Genomic DNA, 14,527 nt, shown 5'->3' on the forward strand with positions numbered 1-14,527 from the left:
GCAAATCAGGGTGATGTAGAAGGAAGAGGGCATGCTTGACACATGGAAAGTGCTTAAAAACACCACCATTATTACTATTATTATCGGGGAACTGATTAGCTCCTATAAGCTGCTACCATCCCTGCCCAGGGTATCTGGAAGGGCTGAAATCCAATTTACGGCACACCAATGAACTCTCTCTTGGATGCTGCCAGAATGAGGTCACTGAAATTAGCATTTTATGAGTAGTTCTAGCTGTTTCTTTATTTTCAGAGAAAACCCTTGGTACTTTCTAAGAATGCTAGGACTCATCCAGCCATCTTTTCTTTATATACACAGCTAGCCTGGGACTGAGTGCTAAGAAAATGGAAAAATTCACGCCAAACCCAGTGTGGCAAACACCCCTACATGATTTAGGCATTGATGTCTTGCCTGGAATCGAGAAGAGAAGAGGTGGCTTCCTGTCTGATGGAAAACTAGCCACACCTTTTCAGTGGCCACGCCCTGGGATTATCCACCCAAGGAAGGGGCCGCCTCAGGAATGTCTGGCCTGTTGATCAGAAGTGGTTGGTGTTTCAAGCACAACTCTGGTTTAGTTCCCCTCGGGCTCTTGTATCTATTCCAGCGCTTAATACAGTGCCTGGCACCTAATAAGCTTTTAACAAATATCATTAAAAAATTCATCTTGCAAGTAGCTGTTTCTTAATACATATCGAGTTTATATTTAAAACACAGTGCTAATGCATTTACTATCTTGGAACAGAGGCCTTTGGTGTTGGTAAGTGTTTTGTGCCTCGGGGCATAATCCACAGCAAGCAATTACACATACAATTGTCTCATTAGCAGCCACACGGTATTTAGTATTATGACTCCTACTACTAATGATGATCACGATTACTCCATTATACCTTTTATATCTTTTAGTATACTCTTTTGGTAAGGATCTCAAAGGGCTTTAAATATGTTACCCCAACACAACTAGAACATTCTCAGTCTTCTTGGGAATTGTTCAGAAGGCCGATGAGGAGAGGAGGCCGCAGACACTATCAGAAAAATCAGTATATACGGCTAAGTTTTGGTCTTCAGTTTAAGAGAGTTGTTATGCAGCCTTATAGACAGGCTTTTGTGACTCCTTCAAACCTGCTCTATTTCTTACCACTCCTCCTGGCAGTTAAGCCAGGGAGCTTAAACACTGCCAGCTCTACTGACTGTCAAGCCAACGATTGATCCCTTAGGCCATTCTTACCTTTGGCCTCCATGAGGTAGGCCTCATTACATTGAAGTGAGAGCACTGGTTTTTGGAAAAATCAGAGCAAGGCGTCTGGTTAAACAAACAGATGGATTTTCGATGACATTGGGTTCCCAAGCAAACCTGCAATCAGCAGGCACCTCTAGAAAACCCATCAACAAAGACACAGACTCCTGAGGAGGTTGGAAACAAAGGAAGTTCTGGCTAGAGGCTCTAGATTTAGCCCCTGAACTTGGATTTGCACATTTAATCACCCCACCTTCGGCACCACAGCCCTCATGCACATATCGATAACTTATCTATTTATTTATATCAATGTCTGTTTCCCCCTCTAGACTCTAGGTTCATTGTGGGCAGGGAATGGGTCTGTGAACTCTGTTATACTGTACTCTCCCCCAAGTGTTTAGTACGGTATTCTGCACACAGTCAGTGCTCAATAAATATGACTGATTGAGTGATAGCACATTCAAGCCACAGGATTTAGGCAGGGTCAGAATTATTCTTGGGGAGCTGAGGGCCCCTGGGCTTGGGGATCCCACTGGGTGAGGTTTCCGGGCTAGGGGATGATCCTACCTGCCTTTGGCCACTCTGGCTGGCGATGAAATGGGCAACAATAGTGGCAGAGGCAGAAGGAAAGGGCATGTAGGAGGAAAGTTGTTCATGTTCCTTGCCAACAATGCCTGGAGGCAGGGAGGTTCATGGGAAGGAACCAAGCTTTGAAGAGGAAGAGGGAGAAGGCAAGGCAGCTACTTACAGCAGCTAGCTACCTATGCCTAACTGCCCTGTATCTGAGAAACTCTCTTATCTCTTTCATGCTTCAGACCCCTGCTCCAAAACAAGGCCAAAAGCATGGTCTCCTCTAGGGGAATCCTGTCAGACTCTGAGTGGGTCTTCCCACACTGCAAAGTAGTGTGTATGCAGAGTGCAGTTGGAACAAACTGATGAGTATTGTATTTGTTTATTTAATGGTATTTCTTAAGTGCTTGCCATGTGCCAGGCACTGTACTAAGCGCTGGGGTAGACACAAGATAATCAGGTCAGACACAGTCCATGTCCCACATGGTGCTCACAGTCTTAATCCCCATTTTACAGATGACGTAATGAGGTGCAGAAGTCAAGTGACTTGCCCAAGGGCACAGAGCAGACAAGTGGCAGAGTGAGGAGTAGAACCCAGGTCCTCTGATGGAGAGCCCCTTTCATCCTCTCTGAACTTGTTGAAGCCACTCTGGGCAACTGAAGCAGCCAGTGGATACAACAAGGCCAGGAGAGAAAACAGAGAGAGTCCAATCGGACCTAGCCGGGGCCGAGAGGTGGCCCCACACTCACCATCTACTTTCTCTGTGGAAAACCAGCCTGTTCCTGGATGTCCCTGTTAGAAAGATTCAGCGGCCAACTCCCAGCAGAGCCTGGCGAAAGGAACCTCCAAATCAGCATCAGGGACAAGGACAGCCGGATGCTCTGAAATCACGAAACTGGGAAATTCCACCCAGCTCTAACCCGGTGGCCTTTGAACAGCAGAAGTGGCCTGCATCTGCCAAGCAGGTTCTCAGTCACATCCATCATGGAACTACGTGCTCCATTTCTGCAGAAATTATGAGCTCAACAAGAGCTGCGGTGAAAGTTTTAACCAAGTGAATTTCTTTTGATAACCATTTTAGGGACAAATGCCTTGTCTCAGAGCTTTTGAAAGTCTCCCCATTCCCTTTAATGCTAACTGGGAAGATCTTGGGGAGAGCTGTGGAAACTGAAGGTCAGCCTCTGGAACACCTCAAAGCGGGAGCACTGACTTATCTTGGGAGCCATCTTCAGACGGTCAGGGTACGGGGAGAGGATACTGATGGCTAACAGCTGGTAAGAGCTAGCCTCGCTAACAGCCAAATGAATGTTTCTAGAAGGGAAAGAAACACAGAAGCCTCCGTTCAGGGTCTTGAGGGAGGAGTGAGGCTGAGTGGGCAGTGGGTGGGTTAGCAAATCCCTGAGCCCAATGTGTCCATGAACCTGAGGTTAACAATATCTTGGAGTAGGTGACAGAACTCTAGACTGTAAGCTCATCATGGGCAGGGAATGTGTCTGTCTATTGTTATGGGGCCCTCTCCCAAGCGCTTAGTTACAGTGCTTTGCACACAGTAAGCCCTCAATGAATATGACTGAATGAATAAATGTATGAACACTAACCAGGTAAGGAGTGTTTGGGGTCAACACACTAATAGCTGTGGAACTGGGAGTAGCCACTCGACTCTTTCTCTACTACGGGACCTACTCACAAAATTGCCTCCACTGCATAATTTTCCCACCCGTGTTTCAAGGAGGAAATAAAAAATTACTTTTTGTACCCCAGGCTTGTAAGCAGTGGTACCTGGAAACTGGGGGAAGGAAGATGAGAAGAATAAAAAGGGAAGGTAATTCCTTCACTGAGAAGTACAAATCCTAGAGTAGGTAGAGAAGGGGGAGTTAATTCACTTGAGTGTCTATTGCACACAGCATTGGAAAAGTGGAATTTAAGAGACTCCTCAGCAAGTCTTTCCTTTTTCTTCATTTTCCCTGCGTTTTTCCTTCTCTTTTTTCTCCGGCTCCCCTTATTGCTAGGATTAATTCTGATCTGACCCAAAAAAACATTTGTAGGTTACAAAAATCATACAGAAAATAGAAGTGATTCATCAAATAAACATGGCATTATTTCACAGTGACCTAAATAAGGTGACTAGGTGCTAAGGGTGGAAGTGATAACAGGCAGGGCTAGATTTTTCACTCACCTCATGAGAGTTGGTGCCGTGAGCCACTCGGGTTTTGCAAACTATTTTAAGGGGGAATAAAAAAGAATTATTAAATGCTCTTAAGACTCTTCGGGTGATTCAGTCTTTCATTCAGTGGTATTTATTGAGCGCGTACTGCAACTTAATTAACAGACAACTCACAAAGTAGAACCAGAGTCCACCTAAAATATCCAGCAATCGGGCCCCACAGGGAAGCCTGCCAAAATCCCCAGTGAAATTTTGGATTACATCAAGTCTCGGAACACGCTTGAAGGAGAATGTCAAACACCACAGACACCTGCAAATTTCCACAGGTGAAGGGGATTCATCATCCCCGGGGGATCAAGGACTAATATCCTGCTCCTGGGTAGGGGAAAGTTCAGAAGGGTTGAAGTTTCCTCTGATTCAGTGCTGGAAGCAAGCAGTGAAAGTGCAGCATGAGACGGTACCACCACAGCAGGTGGCCTGGGGTGGCACTGGGGGGCAAAATCTCTGCCCACATAGGGTCAGGCCAAGGAGTGGGGGTGCTGTCCCCCTCCTTCTATCCTTACTAGCTCACTGTTGACTGCTAACAGCCGCAGCTCCATCCCTCCCACTTTACTCTGCCCCAAGGCCCTGGGCAGTGAGCCCAATGCTCCTTCAATGGGAGACTGGCCACTGCCCCCCACTCCAGAAGTCCGTTGGTTCGCCACTCCCACTCTCAACCCCAAAGGGGTAACGACAGAGGCCAGTGGCGCTCTGATTAGAATTTTTTTTTTTTAAACTTTCAGCATTCTCCCCAAAGTCAATCCTGTTCACTTTCCCTCACCACCTCTTCTTCTCTGGCCCTCTACCTCTCCCCACCCACCTCCCTTTACCTCTCTGAAGAGGGGTGCAAGCCTCCACCTGGGCTTCAAATAGGTACCATAAACTAGGTAAGGAGCTAGGTAGGGGATGGTAGACACTGGGCAAACACAGGTCAAATACTGGGCAAACATGGTTCCATAGGGAACCTTTCCTCTTCTCCCACTCCCTTCTGCATTGCCCTGACTTGCTCCCTTTATTCATCCCCCTCCCAGCCCCACAGCACTTGGGCACATATCTGTAATTTATTTATGTATATTAAATGCCTGTTTCCCACTCTAGACTGTAAGCTTGTTGTGGGCAGGGAATGTGTCCGTTTATTGTTATACTGTACTCTCCCAAGTGCTTAATACAGTGCTTTGCACAGAGCGCTCAATAAATTCTACTGAAATAATGAATGAAAGGAAAATATCTCCTCCTCCACAAAAAATGCAAGCACCTTGAAATGACAGGGAGGAAATCCTAGCAGCCCTCAAAATCACCAGTATCTGGGCAAGCAGAGTTGAGTCCGTTTACTCCTAAGTGATGTTTGTCACAAAACACAGCCAAGCTTTCTGAGCAGAAGGACTATAAATTTCTTCGAGCCATACAACATGGGTGGACTGTTTCAACAGGATCAAAAGCCTAGCCTGACCCCACTGGCCATTGATTTGATATGAATTAGACATCAATGGCCGGTTCAAAGCCACCTGGGGAAATGTGAGACGGAAAAATCTAGAGAACTCGGTGCTGTTCAACCCCAGGAGGTGTGCCATCCCACAAGTGGCCAGCTCTGGAAGGGAGGTAGCCAGGCACGCCTTTCCGTCCACACTTATGAGACAGTGCTGTCACACGACCGGCCACAGAGGTGGTCACGGAACAATCATAGTACCCCCCGTCTTCCCCGGAGGAACATCCTGACAAAAAAGCAGCCCGTTCACATACTGAATGGGAAGGCCAAGCCGTTCTTCTCCAGGAGCTGCATGGTGTCCTCTCCGCACAGGCTTGTGAGTTCCATGAAGGGCGGGGAACAAATCCTCTCATCTGGAAGTGAACAGGAGGAAAGAGGCTTTAGAAGGCTGTTTCGGTCAGTCACTGCCTTTGGCATCCTTCATTACCTCTGCTGTTTCTCTAGTTTCTTGACAGCACTTGACAATTTCATTGGAAACAGTCTCCAGAGCCAAAAAGTGAGGCATGGGGTCCTTGTGATTCCAGGGCAGATTCCCGCCTGACCTCTAATTTTTTCCCTCCTGCTTCCTCGGGTTCTCTCGTCCCCCCATGACACACCCTCCCCCCAAGTTTGGTGTCTTGGCCAAGATCATAGGAAGAGTCCCCAAGTCAAGGCTGATGTGGGAACTTGAAAAATTCAGGGACCCATTTGGGAGCCAATCTGGGGCCTCAGTTTCCTTCTTTCTCTATTCCTCACCTCTCCCTTCACACCCACCACAGGGAAAAACACCAGGTGGTCAGAGAAATTATAATGAAAACATTTCTGGGCTTTCAATTTGGTTTCCACTCTTTCCAGAATACCATTCATAGCCAATTCCAAAGCACACCCCCACTGGAGGCCTCTCCTCTGCCTCTACATAATTTCATTTTCCTTATACCATTTCACTGCTCACCGTGGGTTTAGTTAGCTTATTTCTTAGTAAAGGGTCACCCACCCACCAGTCCAGAAACCAACTCAACAGAATAATACAAAGCGATATTCCTCCCACACTCCTTCAAGAAAGCTTTTAAAAACTTGGCTGGTTAGGAAGCCAACATTTTAAACAAAGATAATAACTAGGTTTATTTACTTTAAGGAAGCAGAGCCAAGCAATAAGCAAAGTCAAAGTATACTTAGGCTTGTTTTCATCCGTAGGATATTACATGTCGCAGCTCAAAACTGTTTTTACAATTCAGAGAGTAGTGGGATAGAATTCAGTCACACTCAAAGAGGACGTGTTGGGGAAGAGGGAATGAAAAGGGGTTGGGTAAGGCCACAGAGAGTAGAGGATTCAAAATGGGAGATCCCGAGTTATTGGGAACTATGTGTGCTCTGAGATGTTGGTTTGACTCTCAAGAGGCCTGCCCATTTCCAGTGCCAAGGCATTGCCATCTGCGTTCCAACCATTAGACGATTCTCCGTGCTGAGAAGCAGCGTGACAGTGGATAGAACATGGGCCTGGGAGTCAGAAGGACCTGGGTTCTAATCCCACATGTCTGCGGTACGACCTTGGGCAAGTCACTTCACTTCCCTGTGCCTCAGTTCCCTCATCTGTAAAAATGGGGATTAAGACTTGAGAGCCCCATGTGGGATCTGGCCTGTGACCAACCTAATTAACTTGTATCTACCCCGGTGCTCAGAACAGTGCTTGGCACAGAGTAGGTGCTTAATAAGTATGCACTTACACAAGAAGGGATCATGGGATCCACCCACAGCCCGTGTCAGGTTGGCACTTGGAAGGTGACGGTTTCTGGACAGGTAAGGCAGCCCTGGCCTGCTCTGCCACCTCTTAGCCCTGCCAGCTGGGCTGGGGTCCTGGCAGAGACTGTAGGGACTGTGGAAATGAGTTGAGGTCCTTGCGGAGTGAGTGGGGACCGGGGTTTCTGGACTCAAACAGTGCCCGGGGGAGGACTGGTACTTGTGCCATGGGGGTGCCAATCTTTTTGGTCCCTGCTGTGGCTGTGGATGGGTCCAGACTATGACTTTTGTGGTGGGCACAGGGGTTGGGTAGGAGTGAGTTAGAATCGTGGGGCTGCCGCTGCATAGAGGCTCAGCAGTTCCACAGGCCACCCTGAGTCCAGGCTGGGGGATGTGGGCAGAGGTCGGGGGAGGCTCTCATGCCTGACCCTGGGGCCAACGACAGCCAGAGGTGAGGGCAGGGGAGCAGGAGCTGTAGGACTGTATTCATTCAATAGTATTTATTGAGTGCTTACTATATGCAGAGCACTGTACTAAGCGCTTGGGATGAACAAGACAGCAACAGATAGAGACAGTCCCTGCTGTTTGACGGGCTTACAGTCTAATTGGGGGAGATGGACAGACAAGAACAATGGCAATAAATAGAGTCAAGGGGAAGAACATCTCGTAAAAACAATGGCAACTAAATAGAATCAAGGCGATGTACAATTCATTAACAAAATAAATAGGGTAATGAAAATATAAACAGTTGAGACTGTAAGCTTGTTGTGGGCAAGGAAAGTGCCTGTTTATTGTTTTATTGTACTCTCCCAAAAGCTTAGTACAGTGCTCTATACACAATAAGCTCTCAATAAATATGACTCGATGAATGAATGCTCCTCCTGTTGGACCTTTTACTTTCTCTTGCTTTTGCCTCCTTCCCTTCCCCTCCACTTCTTCAAAGCTCCACCCCAAGTTCTCCCTGCATCCAAAGTGAGACATTGGTGCCCCACAATCCCCATCATTTTTCATCCTTAGCTGGAAAACAGAAGTCAGGAGAACTGGCTCCCAGTGTGTTTCAGATCAGCATTCTTACAACATTTTGACTTAGTACACAGCTTCACAGGAAACAATTGTGATGGAAGTCCAAGGTCTGCTGCATTCCTGCTCTCTGGTTATAGAAGCGCTAAAGGAAGAGAACCACCATTGCTGGCCTCCCCCTTCAAGCCTAGTAAACAAATACTTCACCACTTCAGATCCCAGGTTTGGTCAGTTTCTTTACAATTTGGGGTAATACAGCTTTAAGAATCCTCTCTAAAAGTGCCCAGCACCATCAAATCCCATTTGTCTAAGGCACCACACATTTTCTTTTTTTATGGTATTTGATAAGCGCTTACCATGTGCCAGATACTGTACTGAATACTGGGGTAGATAGAAGTTAATCAGGTTGTACAGTCCATGCTCACATGGGGTTCACCATCTTAATCCCCATTTTACAGATGAGGTAACTGAGGCACAGAGAAGTGAAATGACTTGTCCAAGATGACACAGACACGTGGCAGAGCTGGAAAAAGAACCCAGGTCCTTCTAACTTCCAGGCCTGTGTTCTAACCATTAGGCCACGATGCTTCTCATAGACTGTTGGAGTTATCTTTTGGGGGGGCGGAGGGGAGAGTGTTTGCTAGTTTTAGGCTTCATTGGTTGCACCTGTATAGTGGGTTCATAGAGGGCCAGGGAAAGTGAAAAGGCAGTGTGGCCTAATAGATAAAGCATAGGTCTGGCAGCCAGAGGACTTGGGTTCTAAACCTTGCTTTGCCTGCTGTGTGACCTAGGGTAAGTCACTTAACTTCCCTGTGGCTCAATTTCTGCAACTACGAAATGGGGATTCAACACCTGTTCTCCCTCCTACTTAGTGTGTGAGCCCCATATGGCCTGACTAACTTGTAACTACCCCAGTACTTAGAACAGTGCTTGACCCATAGTAAGCTCTTAACAAATACCATTAAAAACAACCACCAAAAAACCTACAAGCAGTGTGAATAAATGAATAGGGTGATTTTTCTATCTGATGACAAGTTTGCTATTACAGCTGATCAGCATGGAACAGTGACACACTGTTTTGTCTCTTACACGAGTATCATGTAAACACAAATGCCTAAGGCCTACCCAGTCACAGTGCCATAGGAGTTATCCATGGATGAATTTCATTCCCAGTTGACATATGAGGGCCTTTGGGGCCAGAGTGTGCAAAGGGAAAACAACTTCCATTCCCTCAGCCTCACCTCATTTTTCAGCCAGCCGCTTCAGGGGCACAAAAAGAACAGGCTCTGCCCTCAGATTTCCTCTTGCTTTAGATTTCTTTCATTTGTGAATAGCAGGCAGCGTTCAAGAAAGTATCTACTCCTCTTAACTTTTTTAGTACATCTTTCCATGCCTGCCTCCCCAAATCCTTAAAAATCTCCCATCATTGTCTATCCAACTCCTCAAACAAAAAATCCTCACCACTGGCTTCAAGAAGCACAATCAGCTCTCTTTCCCCTATCTATCCTTGCCCTTCTCCCTACAACCCAGCCCACACATTTCACTCCCCTTCTGGGAGTCAGAAGGACCTAGCTTCTAATACTGGCTCTGCCACTTGTCTGCTGTGTGACCTTAGACAAGTCACTTCACTTCTCTGGGCCTCAGTTATCCCATCTGTAAAATGAGGATTAAGACTGCGAACCCCATGTGGGACACTCACTCATCCTATCCCGCCTAGATTACTGCATCGGCCTCCTTGCTGACATCCCAAACTCCTGTCTCTCCCCACTCTAATCCGTACTTCACTCCGCTGCCTGGATCATCTGTCTACAAAAACGTTCCGTGACACTTTCTCCTGGAGACACTATCTAAACTTGTTTTTTCTGACCCAGTCCTCTCCTGATTCTCCTCCTACCACTAAGACCAAGCCTTCTTAGTCCTTTTCACTGGCTTCTCCTTTGCCTCCCATCTCCTAAGGGTAGGTGACCCACAGGGCACTCCTCTGGATCCCCTTCCCCATTTTACGTTCAGTTTCTTGGGGAGCTCATCTTCTCCCAAGGCTTTAACTACCACCACTATGCAGATGTCTCCCGAATCTACCTTGCCAGTCAATCATATTTACTGAGCACTTACTGTGTGCAGACTACTATACTAAGCACTTGGAAGAGTACAAAATAGTAATATAACAAGATAACAATATAACAGAGTTGGTAGATACATTCCCTGCCTAATCTTAACCAACTCTTTTATATTGTACTCTCCCAAGCATTTAGTATAGTGCTCTGCACAGAGTAAGTGTTCAATAAAAATGGTTAATCGATTAATTAACCTCTCTCCTTTGCAATCTTGCATTTCCCCATGCTTCCAGAATAATCTTTCTATAAATGCCCCCTGGTACCTTAAGGACAATATGTCTCAAACTGATCTCCTCATCGTTTCTCCTCAATTCTCTCCTCCACCTAAAATTTTCCAATCACACTTGACCCCACCACTGCCCTCCCTGCCTCTGAAGCCCACTACCTTGGCATTTTCTTGATTCCTCCCTGTCTTTTAAACTGTCCCATCAGTTGTTCCTTCATAATATTTCCAGTATTCACCCTTCCTTTCAAACCAAATGGCCACCACACCACTCCAGGCATATGTCACACTACTACATCAGTCTCCTCAGAGATCTCCCTACCTCCAGTCTCTCTCCTTTACAGATCACACTTTCTTCTGCTGACTGGATCATATCTCTAAGAGAGCCTTCTGGTCAGGGCTCTCCACTACTTCAATTAATGGTATTTATTGCGTGCTTATTTTGTGCAGAGCACTGTACTAAGGGCTTGGGAATGTACAGTATATCAGAATTGGTAGATACATTCCCTGCCTATAAGAAACTCCCGGTTTAGCCTCTACTAGGCTATAAGGCACCAAATTAGCTTTCACCCTCTTCCATTGCACCGACTCACCTTCTTTGTTCCTCTCAAGGTAAGCTATTCACTTCCCTTGTTCTTGTCTCTCTTGCCACCCCCTCGTGCTCACTCTTTCTCCCTTCTGCCGTTCTGCCCACCCTCAAAGCTCTTTGGAAATCACACCTCCTCCAGGAGGCCTTTCCTGAGTAATTTATAATCTCCCAACCTATGCAACTGAAGCACTGTCCTGTAGGAGTCATGTACATATCTTACATACCCTCAACTTAAATATTAATTCGTGTACCCAATTATCTATAATGTACTTTAGTGTCTGTGTCCCCATCTAGATTGTACTTTCCTTGAGGGCAGGGATCAAGTCTTTTAATTTTACTAGACTCTTCCAAGTGCTTAGGACAGTGCTATGCACAAAGTAAATGGTCAATATTACTTATAGATTGGCTTAGGTGCTTTTTTGTATTTTATGGTATTTGTTAAACGCTTACTAAGTCCTAGGCACTGTATTAAGTACTGGGGTAGAGACAAGATAATCAGGTTGGACACTTTCATCCTCATCTTACAGATGAGGGAATTGAGACAGAAAAGTTTAATGAGCAGAGCAGACAAGCGACGGAGCTGGGACTAGAACCAGATCCTTTGATTTGCAGGCCATGCTTATTCCATCAGGTCCTGCTGCTTTGGAATACTCAGTAGAAGTAGAAGACATGCAAGGAAGCTCCTTATGGGTAAGGAATATGACTGCTAATTCTATTATATTGTACTCTCCCAAGGACTTAGTACAGTACTCTGCACACAGTAAACGCTCGATATATACCATTGATTGACTGAAGGAGAGCAGTAGGTGGAGACAAATGGCCAAGTATACACGAGATGAAAGACCCAAATGACAAAAAACATAAATGAGCAATAGAATAATTTGTAATAAGCTGCTACTTAGAAGGCTTTTGGAGGGATGGGGAGGGCAGTCCACATGGAGGGAGAGGCTGAGGGACAGGCATATCAGAGACTTTACATTCTCTCATCATCATCAATGGTATTAAGTGATTACTGTGTGCAGAGGACTGTACTAAGCTCTTGGAAGACCTGCTATGTCCGATACTCACCTCTCAAGCATGGCGGGAAGAACGGTATTTTGTAAAAGAGTCCGACAGATCCCCTGAATGTCACACAGCATGGGGCATCAAGCTTGAAGTCTCCAAACTTGATGATGTCAGAGAGACTCAATGTTCTTGCTAGAAAATTTAATTTGCCTTCCTCAAAACAATACCCACTGGGTGGCTAGGGAAGGTTTTGCAGGTGCCTGAGGGTTCATTTTTTTTCCAAGTTCGGGAAATTTTACAGCAACCCACACAAAAGCATCTGCTCTTTATTCTTGGAGATTGGGGAGACAGAGAAAGGCTGGACAGCTGGGACTGCAGCTGCTGCGGATTGTGGCATCGATGAAAACACTACCCGTGGCCACTGAGATCATGCTGCCTGCAAGTAAACCCCCACAATCCCCACATCAACCCTTTTCTGAGAATGAGTCTTGAAAACTGCCTTTAGGAAACTCACCAGCCAGCCTTATTTCCTCCAAATCCATTTCCCTAAGCCATCATAAGAAAGCCACCTATTTCCTTGGTCCTGAAAGAAGTCACTGAAGCTTGTTTATTATTTTTACTTCTGGCTGGGAGGCTAAAAGAAACTTTTAGAAAGCACTTCAGCTTTTGGAAGTTTAAAATTGTGGGGAAGCAGCATAGCCTAATGGATAGAGCATGGTCCTGGGAGGCAGCAGGACCCAGGTTCTAATCTTGGTTCTGCTACTTGTCTACTGTGTGACCCTGGGCAAGTCACTTCACTTCTCTGGGCCTCAGTCACCTCATCTGTAAAATGGGGATTTTAAGACTGTGAGCCTACCTCTCTCTCTACTATCAAACCTCACCTGTACTGGGCAGCAGCAGCATGGGAGAAAGTTCAGGGCGGAGACTCAAGTCTATGGCACAGAAGACGACATTGGGAAACCACTTATGTATTTTTCCTAAGAAAACTCTATGGACACACTACCAGAACGATTGCTGATAGGCGTCTACGTGTCTACGGAGTCGTTAGGGGTTGGAAACGACTCGACAATATAAGGCAAGACAAAGGAGTTCAGACCCAAGAACAGAAGTGACGATATGCAGTGACCGTTGCAAGCCCAAGGTATAAATATTCAGAGGCCTACCATCATGCTGACTCCCTAATGTTTCTTCATTATCTTATTTATTCATATTAATGTCTGTCTTCTCTTTTAGATTCTAAGGTTGGTATGGGCAGGGAACATGTCTGCTAATTTTGTTGTACTGTGTTCTCCCAATCACGTAAGTATAGTGGTCTGCATATAGTAGGAGCTCAATAAGTATCCCTGATTGAGTCATTGATTGATATTATTATAGGAGGTAATGGTGGTAGCGAGCCTCACCTATTCTCACAGGGAAAAAGTAAATGTTAATTAAACTATGTGCTCCTCTATTATAATGATAATAATAGTATTTGTAAGCACTTACTATGTACTAAGTGCTAGGGTGGATACAAGCAAATCGGGTTGGACACAGTCCCTGTCCCACATGGGGCTCACAGTCTCGATCCCCATTTTACAGATGAAGTAACTGAGGCACAGAGAAGTTAAGTGATTTAACCAAGGTCACAGAGCAGACAAGTGGCAGAGCCGGGATTAGAACCCAGGACCTTAGGACTCCAAGGCCTATGCTTTGTCCAGGGTCCAGGGAGTGGGTGTTCCTGGAGGAGGATGGTGGTACCGAAGAAGGGGAGCTGGGGAAGAGAAACAAGGATCATTGATCCTTTCTTGCTTATGAGGGAACTGAGGCCCAGAGAGGATAAAGGGCTTGGCCAAAGTCACAGTGAGTACATGTTCTCCAGACCCCCAGGGCAGTGCTTACCCAGGGAGCTTTGCCCCTGGGTCTTAAGGAACCTTAGGGTTCCCTGGGTTTATTTTGCAGATAAAAGCTGCAGTTATGGCAGATGTTTTCCTTTAGGATCTGCCTTCATTCTCCTTGGCCCCATTTTATTTGTTTAATAATGAAACACTCTTTGTGGACAGCCCTGTTCCGGCCCCTCCTACCACAATGTTTTTAATTATGGTATCAGCTAAGCGCTTACTATGGGTCAGGCACCGTACTAAGTGCTGGAGTGGATTAAGTAAATCGGGTTGGACGCAATCCCTGAGCCACATGGGGTTCAATCTGAATCCCCATTTTGCAGATGAGGTAACTGAGGCCCAGAGAAGTGAAGTGACTTGCCCAAAAGAAGTCCCATGTCAAAGACAAGAGCCGTGTGGGGACATAATGAAGTCTAGCCCATTGGCTCCCAACCTTTTTGCTCTGTACAGAGTAAGAGCTCAGTAAAAATGATGGATTGATTCTCGTCC

At 46.1% G+C, this 14,527-nt stretch overlaps 1 protein-coding gene across 3 annotated transcripts in view; it reads right to left on the bottom strand.

Moving 5' to 3' along the window:
• ITPK1 (inositol-tetrakisphosphate 1-kinase) overlaps nt 1-14,527 on the bottom strand; it is a 276,858-nt gene that overhangs the window by 40,733 nt on the left and 221,598 nt on the right. For all 3 annotated transcript variants that reach the window (XM_029059802.2, XM_029059809.2, XM_029059816.2), the window contains 2 exons: nt 5,749-5,847; nt 3,982-4,022 (listed from right to left, as the gene is read on the bottom strand). In XM_029059802.2, coding sequence (XP_028915635.1) covers nt 3,982-4,022; nt 5,749-5,847 — 140 coding nt within the window. The remainder of the gene's footprint in view (nt 1-3,981; nt 4,023-5,748; nt 5,848-14,527) is intronic.

This window comes from Ornithorhynchus anatinus, chromosome 1, assembly GCF_004115215.2.
Source record: "Ornithorhynchus anatinus isolate Pmale09 chromosome 1, mOrnAna1.pri.v4, whole genome shotgun sequence".
Classification (NCBI taxonomy): Eukaryota; Metazoa; Chordata; class Mammalia; order Monotremata; family Ornithorhynchidae; genus Ornithorhynchus; species Ornithorhynchus anatinus.